The 22,467-nt window shown below is 36.6% G+C and overlaps 1 protein-coding gene across 1 annotated transcript; it reads left to right on the forward strand.

Annotated features, from left to right (window-relative positions):
- Window positions 1-351: 351 nt before the first annotated feature.
- Window positions 352-14,780, forward strand: GEN1 (GEN1 Holliday junction 5' flap endonuclease). The gene is made up of 13 exons (XM_010072486.1): window positions 352-512; window positions 2,282-2,468; window positions 3,649-3,825; window positions 5,231-5,341; window positions 7,163-7,236; window positions 7,755-7,843; window positions 8,647-8,797; window positions 8,914-8,950; window positions 9,050-9,130; window positions 10,424-10,554; window positions 12,340-12,401; window positions 12,967-13,114; window positions 13,340-14,780. Exons 1-13 carry the CDS (start codon window positions 352-354, stop codon window positions 14,778-14,780), a joined length of 2,850 nt encoding a protein of 949 aa, XP_010070788.1.
- The last annotated feature ends 7,687 nt before the right edge of the window (window positions 14,781-22,467 follow it).

The following is a 22,467-nucleotide window of genomic DNA, read 5'->3' on the forward strand; positions in this document are numbered from 1 at the left end:
AAAGCTTGGATTGTATGTATGTAAGGGCCACATGAGACTTGGAAATGGATGATTTTTTTTTCTTCTTCCCAAACTGAGTTAGTTTTTATTTGTGTTCAGGCCATTAGCAATGAAAATGTACAGTCTAAAGAAGGTATTTAGTAATGAACCATCTGTGAACTGGAGTCACTACACACTTGGAATACTCAATGGCAAGTGTTCTTAGTTCATAAAACTGATACTGACTAAATATTTATTTTTCAAACCTCACATTCAAATTATGTCATACTTCATGTTATAGTCTGAAAGTATTTTATTTTGCTTGATCTTCACAGCTAAAACCTTTATGCTGACAACAAACAACCTAGAACAATGGGAGTGACTAATCTGTGGCAAATCCTTGACCCTGTGAGACAACCTGTGAGCTTGAGCAGTCTCAAAGGAAAAACGCTTGCTGTTGATTTAAGTTTGTGGGTTTGTGAAGCTCAGACCGTTAAAAAGATGATTGGAGTAGTTACCAAGCCACATCTGAGGTATGGTATCCATATAATTTATTGCAGCTAAATGTCCTGGAGCTGTATAATTTAGATGTGGTACTTATTCCAAGTTTAAGACTACCTCCTAAATTAATATGGCTGTGGTTTGATTCTGTTATTATTGCTTGTGCTACATGTGTAAAGGGTTTGAAGGTCATACTGGCTGAACTTAATGCTCCAGTGCAAATAGAAGTTCTTGGGCCCTGCCTGCTTTGTTTGGAGGCCTCGACTGTATATAAGGACGAGATGGACATAAGCAGAACCACGTTTGTCTTATTGTGGCAGCACTGTGTGATATACAGGTTATCAAGGAACACAAGTCAGTGTGCCAATTCCTATGTATTTCTGAGGCTGTGTGATGGAAGGTAGTATGGGAGTTTGAACTGTTTGTCAGAGCAGTTTGAATGCTGGTCAATTCAGAACGTACTGAGAGTCACTCATGTTGTAGCCTGATCTGGCTTATAAATGAAAATTCTGGTTAGACCCCATGTTGAATTAAATATGTTTAAATCATTCTTCAGGCTTATAAACAACCTTGAAGAATATGTATATTTTTAACTTAAGTGAATCGCATACTTAAGGATGAGCAAGTATAAGCAGCTGTAACTTCAAAGAACTGTTTTCTGCAAATGATGCTGACAAAAATGAAAATATATACAAATTTTCATAAATGACCTTTTACTGGTTAGCTCAATAATACTGAGTTACTAGCTGTGGTTAGATGTTCCTGCATCTTCTGTTGAATTCAGCGGATATGAAATATCAGAATCTTCAGAGAAAAATTTCTTAAAATGTTATTGTTATGACTCCAAATGGATAATTAACTAAAACTTGAAGCATAACCAAAGTCATTACTTTCCTCTGATAGGATATCCTGTGTGCAGCAGGATGGAACCATCAGTCCAGATCTTTTATGGAGTCTTTCCAAAGCAAGACAAAGGGATGAACAGATTTCTATCAAAAAAGGAAGTGTTTTCAGACAGTTGAAAATCAAATTATTTTACTAAGTATTTTAGAGAAACTTATTGTAAGTGGTAGATTTGTATATTATTTGTGAAAATAGAACTAGCCTCAAAAGACCATCTTGTCCTTTTTTGCTAATAGCAAATATACAAAATTAAATGTAGAGTAATGGTCTTTCCGTGTCGATAGAAAAGATATGTTTAGTCTACTCTTTTTCAAAGATTGATCCTGGAATTACTGGAAAAAGCATATGCTGTTTGGTATTACTGCTCTCAATTTTACTGTCACAGACCATATAGCTGTTTTTGCTCCCTTGCAAAATTCCACCCATCAGTGATGCTGGTTTGCATATGAAATAAGTTGTCATGGTGATAGTATCTATGAGTCTGTCTAATACCACAGTATTCAGTCACTTCAGAATCTGTATTGACAGATTTGAGATTAAAATTTGATATAAAAGAATAAATACGGATATGTGTTTGGAACCAGACTTTGGATATTTAATTTTTTTTTACGAAGCCTTTTAAATTTACTTATGTCTTTACACCTAAAAAGATCTTTCTTGTCCTATGTGGTATTTTCTTGGGAATTTTGTAAAGCTGTTACAGATTCATAATAAAACAATTTCAACTGAAGATGGTGATATAGATAAAAGATTTGTTAGCTTGGATCTGAGGAAATCATAACAAGTGGAGAGAAAGCTAGGATTGTTGCTGAGGTAGGCTGAGGGATATAAGGAAAACATCTGAAGAAATCAGGCTTCACTATTTCAGTAGCTTATGGAACACCTTGCTTTATTGCAGAAACCTATTTTTTCGGGTCTCTTTCTTTACATCAATGGGAATTAAACTAGTGTTTGTCATGGAAGGAGAGGCCCCCAAGTTGAAAGCAGACACCATGAGTAAGAGGAACGAGACGCGCTATGGGTCTTCGAAGAAAGTTGGAGCTGGAAGAACAGGGAGATCTTTGTTTAAAGGCATTTTAAAAGAGGTGAGTAACTGAGGGCTGTGTTTCAGTATTTTTAATGTGATAGGAAGCAAATACAAGAACTTGAAAGAATTAATTGTTTTCTACACAACAAATTTCAACAGTATTTTGAGTTTTGAGGGAACAGATGCCTTTGAAATTGGACTTTACAAAATCTGTTAACTGTTGTTGTAGAAGAGGGACAATGTCAGTTAGAATAATTTTCTTGTTTGATGCGTTCCTGTGCACGTTATGCTGTAGTGAGCCATAGTCATAATTGTGTGTTTGTTGCGGAACTTCAACTTCCTTGTTCTTTAATAGTGTTAATATTGGTACTTTTTCCCCCCATATATGTGTAAACAGGAATGTGTTGTGTATTTACATAATCTAAGATAGTGTGTTTTTGAAGGGGTACACAGAACTGTTTTGTAACATAGATCTATAATTTGGTAAACTAGCTGAATAGCTAAGAAGATGCACTTGTTGGATTAGGCTGAAAGGAAGATGGTATAGGCATCTTGGTACAGGTGATTGAGACAACTCTGGTTGCAAAGAGCTCCTATTCAGTAATTTTCTTATTCATTGTTGCAGATATTTAGCCATTTTTGTCTGTTCAGAATTTTGTGAAATAGTATTTATAGACGCTCATGGCTTCAGTAGATTGTATCAATTCATACTTTATTCTTAAATTCTAAAGTAAACTCTTTTTTGTGGAATTTGTAGGAAGTACCTATGAGTATATATCAGTATGTCTTATACTGTGGTCCAGTCTTACTAGGCTGACAGTACTGTACTTTCATGCTTGATATTCTTGGGGAGTCCAGCATCTGTTGAAAGATGTCTGTGCTAGCCCAGTATTACTACCTGAGTAAACAGTTTTGCTTCACAAAGATAAATATTCCTTTGTTACTCTTCTTTTGAAAACATCGTAAATACCTGTTTAAAGTGTAAAGATTTTTTGTGAAGGAGTAATCGTTAGTCATGCTGTGTTCAAGTCTTGCAACTAACTTTGCTCTTAGTTGAATATGTCTTTTGACTTTTACAGTAAACTGTATTTCTCCTAAAGTAGTGCTTGTATTGATGTATCATTCTATAGGCAGTGCGACAGTAGCAGTTTTTGTATACTCTTATGTCTGAGAAAATGTTAATGAGTGTATCTAATTCAGTGTTCAATCTCTCTTTGCTTTTGTATTCCTTCTTCTAGTGTCTCGAACTGCTGGAGTGTTTAGGTGTCCCTTGGGTTCAAGCAGCCGGGGAAGCAGAGGCAATGTGTGCCTACCTAAATGCAAAAGGACATGTTGATGGCTGCGTTACCAATGATGGCGATGTCTTCTTATATGGAGCTCAAACAGTTTATAGGAACTTTGCCATGAATGCTAAGGTAATGTACCTCATCCTGTTCTCACCCTCTCTTTAGACTCTTTCAAAAAATGTAAATAGAAAGAAGGCACTTGAAACAATTGTTTGAATATTATTGCACTTACCATCTAGTAGTTTCGTTTGTTTAAAATAGTACATTTAAGACAGGAATGTTTTGTTTGATTCACTGGCAATCCATGTTTTGTATGCGAGAGCAAAAGTATTGAAGTAAAGAACACTTATGGTATTATTGTCTGTGTTTGTAGTGACTTGTGATATGTGATATACAGCTTAGTGGCAATCTCTTTTTTCCCTCGTTTCTTCCACTATAGTGAAGAATTTGAGTAAAGTAATTGCTTCCTATAATTTTACCATTACGGCATATGGGAGTGGTCAGCCTAATAACACTGTTCACACACTTGCATTGTACAGGTTTGTTTCCTTATGAATACACTACAGTTAACACTACTAGTCTCCAATTGAACGTGAATAGGGTAAGGATTGTACATCTGTATCAAGATTGATTGTTGCAGTCTTTCGAAAAACAAATCAACCTATGACCTTGAGCTGAAGTGTTCATTTATTAGGAGTGCAATTTTCCAGAACTGGGGAAAGGCAACCCCAAATTTCCATAATTTATACTTTCTCTATAAATCTGAGAAAAGAATATATGTGTTCTGTCTGGTGAATCTAGCAAGAAAGTGGAGGAAAAATTATATTGGGGTTGTAATTTTAAATAATGTTTATCTGGAAGACATGTTGAGAAAATACTTCAGTAATAAGAGAAAATCAATAGAACAGAAAAAAGCACTGGGAACAATTAACTTGAAAAAAAAAAGTTGGTGGAAGATCGTCTGCTTTGATGGCACTGTGTTTGGGTTCTGTCTTGACCTGGTTCTTTTCTTTTGCCCAACTTCCTTGTCAGTTAATAACCAAAAATGAAGGTGGCCTCATTCTTTCAGGTAAACTTTGTTACATATCTAAGTCAACATAAACCAATTATTCATGTGAGCATACATCTGTCAGGGGCATCTGTTTCAGAAAACTGGATTATTGTGGGTTGTTGGCTTGTGTGGGGGGTTTTTTTGTCCTTTGGGAGCCGGGGACAGTATCCTGTGTTTTGATTCATGTTAATCTTGATCTCATGTTGTTGTGTTTGGGTCCCTCTACCCTTCAAAGCTTCAAGTGTTTCTTTAGCTCATGTTTAATATGCTAGGTAACATTTTAATATACACTTATACACTTTAATATGTACTTATACATATGGTGTCCATGCATTGCAGTATAAGACCCCTCTTACAGGATAGACCCATTTCCTGCAGGTATGGGTGAATAGGGGTGGGTAAGCAATCACAACTGCAGGTGACTCAGGGCAGTTCCTTCGCTGATGTTACAGAAGTAACATGCGTGATAAATTTCTCTTGCAGGATCCACATCTTGACTGTTACACAATGTCCTCGATTAAGGAGAAGCTTGGTTGTGACAGAGAGTCTTTGATTGGACTAGCTGTTCTTCTGGGTTGTGATTATCTTCCAAAGGTAAGCAACAGAATTATTTTTATTAGGTATTTAAGCTGTCTTGAAAAACAAACTATATCAAGGGGCATGTGTGCATGCTGACAAAACTGTATGCAATGCATGATTACTGAGATCTAGTTGAACAAGATGGTTAGTAAGTCGCTGTAAATAGTATTTGTGAAGGCTTCAAGATAATCAATGTTTCATTAACATTAATCTTTCTAAAACTGTTACGTATTCCATATTTTTTTTTATAATGGAGGTGAAGACAAAAAGTGTGAGAACTCACTTGTTTGTGAGGGTGTTTTGTAGCCATTCACATATAAGTACATCCCTGGCAGAGTAGCTGTGGAAAATGAGAAAAACAGCTTTGTCTGTGCTGTTTGGACAAAGTAGTAATGATTGTTTTGAACTGTAGTTATTAATAATGTCAGTTCTGGATGCAGTTTGGTTGTGTCCCCTTTTAGTTCTATTGTTTGTGAATACATGGTTTATGAAGAAGTCACGTATTTGGAAGTTTGCCTAATGAATGAAATGAGAGACAATGTCAAACGTTTTCAGGGATGGGGCACATATCACCTCTCTGGGTAACCTGTTCCAGTGTTTTACCACCCTCACCATAAAAAAAAAGTCTTCCTTATATCTAGTCTAAATCTACCCCCTTTTAGTTTAAAACCATTACCCCTTGTCCTATTGCTAGAGGCCCTACTAATAAGTCTGTCCCCATCTTTCTTATAAGCCCCCTTTAAGTATTGAAAGACAGTAGTAAGGTCTCCTGGAGCCTTCTCTTCAGGCTGAGCAACTCCAACTCTCTCAGCCTGTCTTCATAGTAGAGGTGTTACATCCCTCTGATCATTTTTGAGGCCCTCTTCTGGTTGTTTTGAATCAGGTATTACTACAAAGTTATGGATTTCAGTCCATGAGCTAGGTTCCAAAAAATGAACCTCTAAGGTCAGTTTAGACAGGGCTCTGAGCAACCTGATCTAGTTGAAGGTGTCCCTGCTTTTTGCAGGGAGGGTGGAGTAGATGACCTTTGAAGGTCCCTTCCAACCCAAACCATTCTATGATTCTATAAAAGTATTTGCTGTTCCTGTCTTTTTTCCATAGTGGTAGTCCCTTTTCCTATAAAGGACATGCATACTACAGATGTAATAATGGAGTATGTACGAAAATCAAGCAAACAATTATTGAAAGGGAGGGAAGGAATTTTTTGGATTTGTGGTTTTATTGGGATTTTTAATTACTTTTCAGAAAATGCTCTTGCACTTTGTTACCTCTTAAAGTTATTTTGCATAAGTGCTTGAGGTCTTCAAATACTAAAAGTTATTTCTCTTGCCATAATACATCTCTTTCCTGTGAGTGAAAGCTTTTTGCTGTGTTTCTTCTGTCTCTTAAGTTCCGGCCTTTTGGTCTAAAATCCAAAAGATCTGTCTTTGTCTTGTCTTTCCAAGACAATTCTGAAAAGTTTCAGCTCTCTGGCAGTTAGCCGGCAAGAAGGTTACCAGTATTTTACATTGTTGTCCTGTTGCAGATAGCAAGAAGGAAAACAAAACAAACACCACCTCTTTTTCTGATGTTTTCTACTACTTGCTTTCTCTGTCTTGTTTTATCTGAGCTGCTATTGAGCGTATGACCATTTTATGCAGCTTCTGTGTTACACTGCTAGTAAAGCTATAATCTGTCACCTTCTCTGGCTTTACAGCTTGGTTAAAAATTATTTTTCTCAATTCTCAGCGTCTGGGATTATTTTTGTCATTTCTCTAGATAATGTTATGAAGGCAGTTCTTGTGAAAATCTGAATACTTTGCAATTAAATAATGTTTCATATTTCTGTCTCTACAGGGCATTCCAGGAGTTGGGAAGGAACAAGCTTTAAAGTTAATTGAGACTTTGCAAGGTCAAAACTTATTGCAAAGGTAAAATGAAAATTTATGTTGTATGCTGAAGTACTTTGATTTTATTCAAAGACTTGCTGGTATGTACTTCAGCTCCAAGACAATGTTTGTAGTACTTTAATTTGGGGGTGGGAAGAGATTACCACATTCCTTACTTTGCTTGCTAAATAAATTATGTGTTTTGCTAGGCAAGCTTCTTAATTGTTTTAAACATTGGCTCGCTCCTAGCTCTTGAGCTAGCAGGTGTATGTTGATATATTGGAAAGGAAGTCATAGGGACTGATGAGAGACTTTTGCTGATTTTTAATTGGGCTGTGGATCAGGAGATGAGATACCAAATGCTTTTTATGTTTGTTATCATAATGTGCGTGTCAGTACTAGAAATCCAACAATCATATAGTGTACTTTAAAAAAATCTGTTTCATAAATTAGAAAACTCTTATTTCTTGGGTAGATGCCTGAGAAGTATAAAGGGAGTGTTTTTCAGTGTTTAAGTATGAAAGTTAAAAATATTAATCCTTTTAATATCATCCTTTTAGGTTTGAGCAATGGAAAGAATTTCAGTATGATAATAATCCACCTGTGGTTGTTAAGAGGGTGATTCACTGCTCTGAGTGCCATCATCCAGGTCAGTGTGAAAATATTTTTAGCCTTATCAATTGTTTACTTTTTGTTTTGGGTGTGTGGAGTGTGGCATGGTAGGTTTGTTTTTGTTTTGTTGGTCTGGGGGTTTTTAAGCATTAAAAACAGGGTTTTTTGTCATTCAGCTTCTGGGCTATCTTCACATTTTCAGTATTGTATGTATGTATCTTTATACAAATATTTTAGAGGCTGGAGACTACCTTTCTTCAAATGTGAAACTAGTTGATAGCAGATAAAATGTTAACAGAATGCTGTTGTGTGATCTCGGATATTTGCCTTTTTAACATTATCAGTAATGAAAGTACATGATACTGAGAAGCAACTGTTTCTTTAGTTACCTGAATTAGTCTTGCATCAAGAGGACTGAATCCGTTAGCATTGCTGGGTTTTGCTGCAGTGTTGTCTTAAAAATAAATTAATCTTTTGGAACCTCATTTTAATAGCATCTTTGATCAGTGAACTTGTTAAAACCCATCACTTGGAGAAGGAAAAGCTTGTTTCAAATATGTTCCTTGTATACATTTGTCACAGACTGCTGCTGTAATTTTTAGGTGATAAAATTTTCAGCATAAGGTGTGAAACATAGGGAGAAAGTCTTCAAAAAAAAATGAAAGCTTGCATTTATTTGTCAGGTTTCACTGTAGATTTATAAATACAGCTAATGCTCTCAGACCTACTTACAGCTACTATTCATGTCAGATTCATATATGTTCTGAGCTTTGTTAGCTTTGTATATTTGGAGATTTTGGAAACCTTTTCTCCTTACACTTTGTGCATCTGCTCCTATAGGATCTTGCAAGGAACATGAGCACAGTGGCTGTAAACTCTGTGAAAGCACTAGATACTGCAAACCCACTGACTCCAAACACTGCTGCCCTTGTGAATGGCATCAGTTAGAGCGAATGAAGCAAGCAAGAGCAGTGGAGGACAATATCAGAAAGTAGGAGTGTCTTGAAATTTAACTGCTTTTCCCTGCATTCATGTGCAGGGTGAGCGTTTTAATTCTTCATTTTTCCCATTTGTTTTCAGTTCCTAACACGTTTGTTTTACCTGCAGAAAAGCTAACAGTTGTGAGGGCTTTCCATTCTCTGAGGTAACAAATAAGCCTATTTAAAGATTAATTTTTTTAATCAATTAATGGAAGTTTTGGTTTTCTGCCCTCTCTTACACTCTTTTTTTGTTTTATCTCAAGGTTATCCAAGAATTTCTTGTAAACAAGAATAAATTGATCGAGATAAAGGAATGCCAAAGGCCAAACTTATTATCCTTTCAGGTATGAAACAAAATACTGATTATTCACCTCTTTCGGTTTTTTTTTTTTTACGTAGTGAGGAAGGCATCTGTAACAGTTTTGATCTTCATTGGTAAATTTACTGGAAAAAAAAGTTAAAGAATCTTCCTACAACTTCTTAATTCGTTTTTTGAAAGTCTAAAATTGAAGACTGAAAAAAAACAGTTGATGTAAGTTGTTATGTAAAAAAGCATAAGAAAGAGAACTTGGAAGAAGTGTAGCTTGCCGTTGTTTTCTTTTTCACTATTCAGTATGACTAGATAGGGTTGCCAAACTGCTGCATTATCTATATAGCGTATAGAGTACTGTATGGTTCTATGACATACTATACACTTCAGGTACATTATGAAAGTTGATGAAAGAAAAAAATAAAAGGTGTAGACAGATACAGCTCTTGTTTTTACTCATACTTGTTTCATCCTCATACCGACATAGTACATATATGGTATTATAGCTAATCATGGTTGTGGATTTTTTTAATGTTAAACTTTATTTTCAATGATTTTTTGAATATTACTGAGATAACCAGGTTCTGTATCTAACAAGCAGAAGCGGCTTTTATTCTGAATGTTGCCTGTTTTCCCAAAAACAGCAGGCTTGTATTTAGCACAATACTACCAGCTTTCAAGTTCAGAGGCCCTTTAATTCAAAGTGCTTAAAGCTCAAAAGTGGTCTGGCTTATTCCTCTGCCTGTAGAAGGAAGGAAAAATATCCTGTGAGGCTTTTTTATGGGAGGGGCATGGATCAGAGAAGAGTGTTAATATATATATGCATGTTAGCATTGTTTTCTAAGAGTGATTTTTATTTTTTATTGGTGAAAGCAGATCTTTTACAATGTTTCATTTTCAGGGATGGATTGACAGCGTGAGAATTATGTATAGCATAATAAACTGTTGTTGAGCAGCGTAGCTTTAATGAAAATCCACGTTCATCCTTCTCTCACATGCAAAATCCAGAATTTTCACAGCTCCTTTCATAGCAGATCTGAATCTGATAAGGTGTTTAGCAACTGTCTTATCCCTGCTGCTGCCACTACACAACTGTTCCCTTGTCTTGTTATGGAGAGCTGATGAATCTGTCCTGTTACAGGTGACTGTTCCCTCCCTTGGCAGTGAGATATCGTTACACTAATGTCTCAAAGCGTTCTAGATACTTAAAGTATTTTGTCCTGTGTCCCTACTATATAGCTGTGTAAGCATGATATCTAACAGAATAAGAAAATTTTAAAGTTTGGGGTGGTTTGTTTTGTTTTGTTTTTTTTTTTTATCCTAACAGATATTTGCTTCTGAGAAGATGGAATGGACCAAAGATTATGCTTGTAAGAAACTGTTAACGCTATTGACACGTTATGATATGATCCAGAGACAATCTGGATACATTAATTCAAAACAACTGCAGGCAATACGGTAATGTATTTGATTTCTTGAACTTAATATGTTTACTTCTGCTGCTGGAGGAAAGTCGTGGGGTTTTTCATTTTTTTATATAAATATAATTATTGTCTTCCATCTGTGTTCTAAGCTTTGTGCTCATTTTGAATAGAAGTAAACATTTAGATCAGTACACTACTGCTGCACAAAGTAATACATATAGCAGTTGTCTTTCATTCTAACTGACACAATTATACTACTGCTGCACAAAGTAATACGTATAGCAGTTGTCTTTCATTCTAACTGACAATGCCTCCTTTTTCCTATGTTTACTCTCTATTCTGTTTTCTTGAATCTGCATGTGAGATTTAGCATCACAGGTTTGATCCTCTGCTTAGGTTCTTAGAAGTTCAGTTGGCTTCTGTGACTCAAAATAAGAGCCTGGACTTAGAAGTAAGCATCTACAGATTCAGTCATGGTCTCTGATTTCTTATCAGACCTAGCGACTGTCATTATACTATGTGTCTGATTAAATTATTGGCTTACAGTTCTATTTTGCTATGCCGCCTTCTCAAAACAATGTTTTCATTCAGGACTGCTGCATTTAGGTATATAAAAATGGCCAAGTATCCTGTTACCTAAAAATGGATGTGCAGGGAAAAAAACACAAGACAAGCACACTTTCCCCTAGAATACTTTCTCACCATCCAGGTTCCTGTTATGCAGGGGTGTTCTGAGGCAGAAAAAGTACCTTGTTATTCTCTCAGCCCTCAATGTATTTTTTTTTTCTTAAATGATCTAATATTTTCTTAAACTTACGTAAACTTATAGCATGGGCAAATCTGAACTTAACTTCACCATGTGAAGGGAATTGTGACTTATTTTCACTTTAGTATCTGGCAGTTTCATTTCCCAAATGAAACCCAGATTTTCTCCCCACACACAAATTCTTGTATTTCAAGAAGGTTAGTAGTTTCTCTATGTTTGTTGATGCTGTTCAAGATTTTATAGACCTGAATTTTGGGGGACAGGACAGTCAGTAGCAATGTGACTGTATCTCTTCTGGGTTGATGTGTCATAGTCGTAAATTATTACTTGCAGAGAAGCTGTTCTATTCAGTGTTATCTTTCAAAAGAGTGGAGAAACTGGTTGGGGGCTGCTTTTTAAGTGGCTTGGCTAGGTAAATGATCAGCATTTACCTTGACCAGTGAATGAATTGACATCCTTTGTTTATAACACTTTCTAGGGTTTCAAGAGTTTAAAAGACAGATATGTATGCTCTAAAAGATTTCCTGTATTAACAAATGTTTAAAAACACAGTAATAATCCAGCAGGAGCCTCTTCACACCCAGGAACCTATTAAACTGGGGTGTAGATAATGTCTTCAGAAAATTCTCATAAGGACTGACTGTCTGTGCACAGTTCATGTTTTATCTTCCTTCATGCTCTCATGCAAAAGACACAAATGACCCTGTCTGGTCACTCAGAAAATTACTCTCTATGGCAGCAGCCTTCTCTGTGGCATAGTTAAAGATAACAAGCTGATGTTTGTAGGATTCTGTGTTATGGTTGTCTGTTGCAGCTTTTTGATTTCATTAAAAAACAAAGTTTTAGTACTCAAATCTAGACACAAAATTTTATGGTATAACTTATACAGAGAAGTAGTGTATTTTTTTAAAAGGTGTATTAATTTCACTATTACAAGAGTTTTTTCTTCTGAATCATTACAAATTAGAGTATTGAAATATTTTTTAGATAACTTGGATTTTTCATTTTCTGTTTAAACAAAATAATTTCAAGAGCTTCTTTTTGCTCTTACAGGATAGTCAAGACACGAATTAAAAATGGAATTCCTTGTTTTGAAATTGAGTGGCAAAAACCAGGTTGGTCTGGTTTCTGTGTACATTATGGAACAAAACAGTTCATACGAAAAGAGAAAAGCGTGCTTTAAAGAGGAAAAGAATTTGGCAATTTTATGAGGAAGTGAAATGTGTGCAAGGTTGGAAACTGTTCTATGGAAACAATAGAAAATGTGCATCAAATGACAGTAAAAGCAGTGCTTTAAAAAAAACAAACCCCAAACATCTACCTAGACAGCAGGGGACTCTGTCTTCAGGTACTTTTTCTGGTACATGGTAATGAGACCTGGACTCTGTATTTCGTATCTTATTTCACTATGTACCTGAAGCTGTGTCTGTTCACTAGCTAGAAATTTTTCTGTGCTGACAGACTTTTACCTTTAGTGTGCCCATTTGTGCCAGGAGACTGGTAGAAAGAGAGACTTTTACTTGTAGCTAAATCTTGAACATTGTAACATTGTACTATTGACCTTTTTATATACCTTCTTTGTACTCAAATCTTTTCTTATTGCTTACTTTGATACGTGTTTATATGCATGTCTGTCTAATGTACATTCACTGATTTTTTTAATTTTTTTATTTTTTTTAGAACATTATGTTGATGCAGAAGATGAGCCTGCGGAGTTGTCTGTAATCACAGTAGAGGAGGAGTCTTTGTTTCAGGCTGCTTACCCTGATGTTGTTGCCCTTTATCAAGTGGAAAAGTCAGAAATTCTGAAGAAGAAACAGAAAAGTAAGTCCGAAGCTTATTTCTTACGAATTTACGGGTCTTGCCAGAATACAAGAAGCAAAAGCAAGAAACACTTCTCCCACTGTTGAGCAATATCATGTTTTGCCAAGAATGGGGCATGATATCTTGCAGGGACTGTGTTTTATCTTGCCATTTTATACTTTAACACTAGGAAATCTGAACTGTGGTTAATATAGCATTTTGATATGCCCTTTTTACTTTTTTCAGCCAGGAAAGACGGACCAAAAGAAAAGAAATTATCAAATATTGATGATGAAGTTAGCAATCTTCTGTCTCAAATGAATTTAAAATCTAGATTTCTTCCTATGCAAGACTCCACATCAGATATAAACAGCTCCCCGGAAGATGAGATGCATCAGAGAAGTACTGAATCAAAAGATCTGGCGTTAGCTTCAGCGTCCTGCATAAAAACAGTTCAAATTCCAGCATCAGCAGCTGCTCTTCCTCTGGCTGCGCCGCCTTACTCGCTCTTCCCGAGAACATTGGCTGACTCATCTATATTGCCAGCAAAACTTACTAAAAATTCAGCAGTATCATCCTCTTCCTCTGTAACAGCTGGTCTACAACTGAGCAGTATTGCTTGGGACAGCACATCACTAGCTCATAGGGGTGATACACGTGATGCAGCATCTGACTTAACTACATGCATAAAACACTCACATCCACTAGGTCATGAAACAGTAAGAAGTAGCTCAGAATATTCTGATGCTATGCAGTCTGATCAACATCATTCTGATGGTGCAGATGATGTGGTTTCAGATGATGCTGTGGGGCAAGTTCAGAAGTGGTCTATAAGTGAGCGAATACTCAAGAAGACTTCCATTCTATCAAAGCCTCTGTTGTCTGAAGGTGTAATGCAAATGGAGTCTTTGAAATGTTTTAAACAAACAAATGAAGCATTGAATCCTGATAAAGACTATGGCTCTTCCTCGTGTCAGTTAAATAAACTAGTGCAGGGAAGTAAAAATGTGCTGTCAGAAAACTATGCAAGAGAATCTATCACGCACATTTATCAAGATCAGCAGAAAAAAGCTGACAGCCTGGCTGGAGTGATGCAGAAAGACCATAATGTAAGCACTTCAATATCTCCAGCCGTCTGTGGGCAAACAACAGAGACACTGCATCCTGAGTGCAAAATGCTGCCAGTGTTTCAAAAGCAAGCAGATGGTGTAACTGGCTGTCACATTAAAAAACCTTGTATTCAAACTACTGGGAAAACTTCTTTTAAAAAGAGTGTGTGTCAGAACAGGTGTTCCTCTAGTGAAGACAGTGATGATGGGAACATGAATAAAAATCTGATCTATGAGCAGCAGAAAAGACAACCGAACCCTGGGCAGTTTAAAAAATGTTTTACCAAGAAAAGGAGTAACGTTGTTACTAGCCGAACAACAAACAGTGACTCAGCCCTTATCATTAAAGGGAAGGAGAAAATGGCCAATTTTAAAAAAGCTGGTAATAGTTTCTCATTGCAAGTATCTCCAAAACCGTCCTCTACAGAGGAAGTTAATTGTTCCCAAAGTCTAGAGCAACCACTTGAGAAGTCAGGTTCTGGTCCCACGCAGCAAGCCAGAAGTGCTGTTCTGACTTACGCATGGGCAGACAGTCCACTTCCCCTGTCTGAAAGACTAAAAGGAAGAATCAAAAGCAATTAGGTTCTCCATAAAATAGATTACGATAACAATTAACTCTGAACCTTCACCTCTTAGAATTCTTTCTCCAAGTTTCTGCAGTATGCTCTATCAATTTGAAGTGGACACAGCTTTGATGAATAAGAAGTGCTGCGAAATACTGCACGCTGGAGCTACAATTTGAAATTAAAATGTTAGCAGAAGTACCAAGTAGATGATTATCAGCAAGTGACACTTATTCTGGGCTTGACTATGTTCTAAACTTGATGCAAGCATCGGGATATATTATACAAGGGAGTGGGGAGGTTTATTTACATAATAGAAGTTTTTTCCCAGCCAATTGTGAGGATTTTGTGTACAGCTATTAGTCCTGCTTATAAAAACATATGTAATAAAACAGTACCTGCACTGCTGTTGGATATTCTTAATGAGACAAAGTGATACAGCTCTTTCCAACTGAATTTTTCCATTCTGCTCCCCTAACTTACTTTTGCTAGTTTTAAAATGGGTTTTCAAATCCTGGGATTCCTGGGATGCTGATTGTGTTGATTATCTCTGAAGGACCAGATAGAGATGCACTGCAGATGTGCCTTGCAGGGTAGCTAAATTTATATCTGCCATGCCCTATAATAAATTGTTCTTGGAGTGCATGGATCTACCAAAGAATGGAATAAGCCATGTAAGGATATTCTGGTTTTGTACATGTCATATCTAATATTTAAGGAAATTTGATGGCTGTTTTAATCAAACATTTATAGTTTGGAGTATTTTTTTTCTTAAAGAAGATATGAAATTCCATCTAACACTTCTACTTATAACGGAATGAAGGTTAAGTTACAGAAAATCAAAATCTAATTATGATATTGCAAATTCTTTTAATAATATTGTGTAAATGTTTGTTTCTAAAGGGGCAGCTTGAGTACAATTGCATTTTTGAAGATGTTCTTCCTACCCCTTAAATATAGAAGCAATCTCTCTTCATACACAAAAACAAGGTTGTCTTCAACAGCTTATTAGAAGCTGTGTCCTTGCCTGCATTTAAGTGTTCATAACTTTTTCTATGGACCAAGCAGAAGTAAGGCCACTCTTACCAAGATATAATGTTAACAATAGAAATTAAGAATATCCATGCCTTAATGAAAATGTCAATTCTTTCTTCATAATGGCCAAGGCTTCATAAGTTAGGAAGCTAAATTCCAGATGTGTTTACAGAAGAAATAGTCTATGGATAATACAAATTGTAATTAGCCAAAGTGGTAGGTTTTTTTTTTTTTCCCCCTGTAGGCAGATGGAGAAAGTTTGTCTATAGTTGATTTTCCAAATGAGAATGTGTTATGGAAATGAGCAAAAAATCCAAAATATTGGAAACTTATTTTCTGTTTTGAAGATGGTCTCTCTTGTGGAGACTCTTAACTTCCCAGCTGATGTGAGAGTGTAGCTAGAAGAACAGAATTGCTAAGGAGAATAAGAGTAGCAGTCACCTGGGGACCATAAATGGAGAGATTGGTGGTCAGTAGTGGAGAGATCAGGTCCTTCTTTTGTGGAAAAACATTGTTACTGGTGATGTATGATTCTTGTTGCTGATTTTGAATACTGAAAGTTGGAATCAAGAGTTTGAATTTTTATTAATAAAAATTCCAACATCATGTGAAAGACCTCACTTTTGTTCCCTCCCAGTGTATGAGAATGCACCCTTTTTTTGGAAGGATCATAAAATTTCACCCACAGTGTGTGGGTTTTTGTGTTTTAGGATTTTGTTTGGAATTGATGGGCAAGAGTTTTTGGAGGGTTCTTTGTTTTCCAGATCTGCCTGGGATGACTGCTTTAATGGAGGATTTGCTGAAAATACTGTGCCACAATTATTACAAGATCATGTTTTGTGGGTAATGAAAGCCAGAAATGGGATATAATCATAAGACATTAAGAACTGCAGAAGAAAAAAAAAAGTGACTATGTTGCTGATATCACTGCAAATTAATCTGGTTTCATAAGTGTACAATTCAAGCATGAAAAGCAGAAAAATTTCAATTTTTGCATTTGCAGTGCATCTAAATTTTGTGTAAGTTTTCTGTCACTACCTTAGAAGCAACAATAGATGTACAAACAGCAAATAAATGCAAGAACATTTATTGTTGGGGGTGACTGTTGCTTGAATTAAATTTGTGATTCATTACAGAAGGGAAATTGATTTCTCATCTTTCTGTAATTTACTCAGTCTAAGGATTAGAGATTATTTTGGGGAATGTTTTTACCATGCCAAAGCTGTCTCCTTTGCAACCTCTTACACTTGTGAAGAAAATGTTTAAATAAGTTGAGAATGTAACAAATAACTTTCTTCTGCAGGTAGTATTCCTAGAAGATTGTGTTAAAGTGGTTGTAAGTGTAAATGAATGTGGTCCATCAGCCCAATGACCCTAAATATCATTTGGTCAGCCCAAACAGGTGCTGTGAGGGTGCTTCATCTAAAGTAATAAAACTATATAAATAAGCTAAAAATATATATAAATAGGTAAAGAAAACTATGGGGATAAGGCAAGTAATGGATACATCATTATTAAAGTACTCTCTGAAAGTTTTTCTGCAGAACTGGTGTACTACCCCAAGTACTTTACCTGATCTATCTGTCACTCTTGATGTTGACGTCTGTCTAGCTTGAATGATTCCTGCAATGATATGGAGCAGATCCATTATTTCCAATTATAAACAGTATTAAACATCTACTTTGATGTAGCAAATTTATTTAGCATAGATTAACAAAGGGAAACATTTATTTCGCATTCCTTGTGACTGTAACTTCCTCACTATTTCAGGTCTTTGAGGGATCAACCAGAAAGATAAATAAATACTGTTTACATGGAAAATATACATAGAGAGCTACAAAAAATATAAAGTAAAAAACAAACAAAAAAAAAGCCAAAAAAAACCCATAACCAAACCCCTCAATGTCTAGATACCCCATTATCAAGCTACATTTGCTCTCTTTTTTTCATTGGATTATATTACTGAAATACTTATCTACATGTGTGAACTTCCTTAACAGAAAGAAAAATTTATTTTCCTAGTATTTATCAATTTCTACTTCAGTGAGGGAATTAATGAATTCAGTAAACCTTTTGGCCGTTAACAGAGAGATTTCCTAATTTGAGAAAAGGATTATTAAACTTTGAGGATTTACAGAGGCTTTGCTGTGTGCTCGTATGTCAAGAAAGAAACTTGGAAAAGACAGTGGTGAACAAGACTAATGGCAGCTGTTACTTGAGACAAGATAAAGTCTTTTCATGTCTAAAAAGGTGTCAAACCCTGCCGAATTATATCAGCAGATGAAAGGAAACTGTGGTTAGAATATTATTGAGAGTTGTTATAAACCTAAGTGCTACTGACACAACAGTAAACTCAGTGCTAGATTTAGCGCTTTTTCCTTCAGGAAACAAAACACTTTAACTGTTTCAAGAAAACAAAATTACGATGGGTGATAGAACCACTCTTTGCACAGTTCTCCTGCTCCCATATCCTACATCATAGCTACTATCAGTACTGAACTTAGTTTAACTTAATAAGATTAATCACGTATCAAACTTTGAAAGTTCTTCAAACCCAAGCCTTGTCTCCACTCCCCGCCCCAATTTCCCTTGATGGGGTTGCAGAGAGTTTGTCACTTCAAAGACTGAGCACAGCTGGGACATACCGTTGAAAATTTTGCTCCCTGAGAACAGCTACCTGTACTAACATACCACCTGATGGATATTTAAAATTATTAGCTGTCTGACTAAAGTACAGTGAAGGAAAAGCAGCTAACCATGGATATTTTTTTTGTGCCAAGATAGTGTAGAAGTAGTTCTACATTAGTATTTCTGTCATTTTAAATTGCAGTGTGCTCTGCTGCAGCACCTCCCCAGCCAAGCTCGAAGCCAAATTAGTTCTCCTACCAAACATTCTTGACAAAGTTTGGGCAAGCTATGGGTATTCTGTAGGATGTGGTGGGAACAACTGTGAGCAGGGTTTCCTTTGAATCAATTTGTGAGCAACCTAGATGAACCTTTACCTGTCTTCTTCCTCCATCCCAACATCCCAGTGCTGCCCTGGCAGTGATACCAGGTAACAAGTAACAGACTGTCAAGATAGCCCAAACCCTAGAAATGTTCTTGAGATTTTTCTGCTGAAAAACCGTGATATGTGTGGCCTCATTTCAGGTCAAATTCAGGCTGTCTTCCAGTCCATCACGAATGCCGGGTCTCAGAGCAGTTTTAGCCTTTAAGCCTCTGTTGCTCAGTCCACTGTGATGAGTTGTAGACGTTTTCTTTGAATCTTTTGCGCTTGTGAGATAAATTCGCCACCTCATCTGCAGCTGGGTGGAAAAGAGCCCTGTGCTCAGCCTCCGGTTCCCCAGGGCCTGGAGTTCAGTGGAACAAAGGGCTCCAGGAGTCATGTGCACACCTACTGTACAGGGGCTTTATAAGACTTTTCATGCAGACTAATATGTTGCTATTTTTTGTAATTGTTGAATGGCCTCTTTACCAAAGAAGACCTGCCAGTTAGAAATGGGGGAGATGGTCTGTTTTCTTGTAATTAGTTACAGGGCGGATGTCTCAGTATGACCTAGGAAGACACGGTGGAGAAGGACATCATCTTTTATGCGATGCTGCTGAAGGAAAGGGCAATTAGCAGTTCATAGATGACTGTGTGGCACTGGGACAGTTATATTAATTGCATTTTTCTATACCTAAATTGTTTTTGTGGTTTAACTGTGGGTAAATCTTTCTTCTCTGCAGGAAGCTTGCTTAGCAGTACAGGCTGCCAGTGTCTTACATTCTGAGTTTATAGAAATCTGAAAGTTTCCTGAGAGTGTGTAACCAGAACTACTGCCTGGTAAACTTCATCAGGCCTCTCTTACTCTGTTGGATAGACCAGAAGAATGTGGAGTGTCTTTCTCATAGAAGTTCTTAATAAATAGAGAATTTCAGCTGGAAAAAAAAAAAAAAAAAAGGAGAAAAGTGCCTCAGTGCCCTTCTTGGTCTGGATGGGTTTCTGGGAAAGGAAACCCGTGGGCATGGAGCCTTATGGAAAGATGCTTTGTCTGTGTCGTGTGTCTTCTTTCCTTTGTCCTTCAGTGCTATTTTTTAAAAACTGGCCATTTTCAACCAAATTCGATGGTTTCAGGGCTATAAACTTTTGATAATCAGTTGCTCAAGGGAGGGAACTTTTCATGCCTTCCTGATGGAAAGAAATCAGCAGTGGCTCTGATGACAGCTGGTCAGTCAGCTCACTCGTGCTCCTCTGAACTGTGATGTGGGCTATCTGGTGGCTGTCCAGCAGCTTGAGAAAGATGGAGATGCATGGGAGGACGTGAGGATGTAATGGTAATTATGCCATGGCAGGTTATCAGAGACCTGAGAAAGGTGCTGCTGATATTACAAAGGAGTTTAGGAGACACAGCAGAGAAGAAGGAAATACTACAGTGGGGTGGTATAAGGCATGTATTAATCCTGAATTCCCCAGCATTTGTGTTATAAATTTTGGAATAACCTCCTGGGAGAGCCCAAGGCAAGCAGTTCAGCACCTCTGCCTTTATACAAACCTGTGCCAAGCTGCTGTCCTCCCCTTGTCTGGCTCCTACCATTTTTTTTTTTTTTTTTAGTAAGGCACATACAGCCCAACATCTAGTGCTGCTGAAAATACTGGCTTTTACAGCATGGTTTCAGATAGTGCTTTGCTTTTTGAACATCATGAGATGGGTGGGATTTGTAGGTGTTCTTACCATCAAGTCCAAGCAAAGGCGATGGGATTGCGCCCATGCAATCTAGACTTTTCTTTGTTTATCTTTCTAAAAATCCCAAATCTTAGTGCTTGCAGATTGCTTAGAATCTGCAAGATAAGATACTTGGGGGGAAAAAATGTAGTGTCAAGATTTTTGATTTGTCACTTCTAAAGAAATACTGTTTTCAGTTGTTGGTGTATTTATGTTTTCCCCCAGCATTACTGTCAGTTGCTAATTGTTATGGTTGTTACTATGCTAAAAGTAAAAACTCATAGAATATGTTGTTCTGTTGTTCTGCTTTAAGAATATTCTTTTTAGCAATACCAGAAGAAAACAGTACAATAATCACATGGTTAAGAGCTTCTGAGATCTAGTATTATAAGCAAGCAGGATTCACAATGACATTTTCTTTTTTTTATTTTTTTTTTCAACTGAAAAGGCCAAATTTGATTCTATTTACCAAAAAAACCCCCTTATCCAGCACCATCTCTTCCAGCACCTGCCACATTGTAGTCTCTGGTGTTAGTGATTTGGAAGGTGGTTTGGAAGGTATCCCATAATAGTTAATTGTTTTCCATAGAGGAACCTAGCAGATTTCATAAATAATTTTTTAAAGCTGCTAGTCCTTTGTTTATTTTGTTATCTATAGCCCACCACTGAGGTCTTATGGCAAGGACATTCCTCTGCTCACATTAATGATTTGAAGAATATAAAATGGACATGTGGTTCTGGCACTGGAAGTGTTTGAATTTGCACACAGAACTGAAAAAATCCTTCAAGAAAATTATATTCCTTCCAATAACAGTGGATGCTTGCTGAGCTCGGGGTCCCCAGTCAGCTCCCCTCAGACAACCCCTTGTTCCCCCTGACTGAGAGCTTTCTGGTCAAGGTTTATGCCTTTTGAAGATCTCAGTAAAGCTCCGTTAACAAAACCTCTCTGCAGTTTGTTTCACAAGACAGAGTGCTGGGATTTCTCCTTATAAAGATTAAATAGAGTGCAATGTTTTTTGGTTTTTTTTCTTGCTCTTCTAGGCAGTTAGATCAATCAAATATTCTACTACAGTACTGAAACTATCTATAAAAAAAAAAAAAGACATAGCACCTTTTAAGAAAGTAATTATATTTTCAGAATAATGAGAGCCTAAAATAAGGATGAACATAACATCTATCTGGGGAACATACAGTTTAGGAAATGCACATTAGAAAATTCCCCTAAATGTAACTCAGGCTAAGAAGCCAATTGATAATTGTTAGTACATAAATCACGGTAGCTCATAGTTTGACAATTAAAAAGAATGGCTTATTGTAAGGAGTCTTTTAATAACCTGTTGTCACACAGCTCGGTTTAACTTTAATAGTAACATTATGTGATCTAATATTTTCTTTATGGATCATTTGAAGAATTTGTTATGCAGATATTCTGATTAGCTGGCTATTGGACCATTAGCCAAATAAATCTAAAGGTAATAAAACTCACAGGAAGATAAATGGCTTTCTTTTTCTTGTTCTTTTCAGCCAATTCAGGCTAATTTAAGCCTTTCACAGAATAGTGATAATGAGGGATTTGTTCTCAGCAGCGTTATAGCAGGTGATTTGCATTTGAAAGTTTGACACATTTATAGGGCTTTGATCTTTTCCTTCCACCGCTTGTGCCCCTGGCCAGACACCTATACATTTTTTACCAGGTGGAAGATCTAGGAGCAAAAGCAACTCAAGAGAGTCACTCTGAAGATGTACACTAAAAAAAAAAAAAAAAAAAAAAGGGTACAAAAATATTCTTTTGCTGAATTTGAGTAGTCTTTATACAACACAAGACAAAATATTTTTAAACTTCTTTTATTAGAGTTTCTTTTAAGCTAGAGGAGTTCCTCCTGGAAGATTTTAAAGGAATACGGAGTCTGATGTAAAGCCCACTGAGCCATAAAGATTGGCTTCTTCTGTAGGTTTGAATTTATT

The sequence above is a fragment of the Pterocles gutturalis genome, unplaced genomic scaffold (assembly GCF_000699245.1).
Source record: "Pterocles gutturalis isolate BGI_N339 unplaced genomic scaffold, ASM69924v1 scaffold11972, whole genome shotgun sequence".
In the NCBI taxonomy this organism is placed as follows: Eukaryota; Metazoa; Chordata; class Aves; order Pterocliformes; family Pteroclidae; genus Pterocles; species Pterocles gutturalis.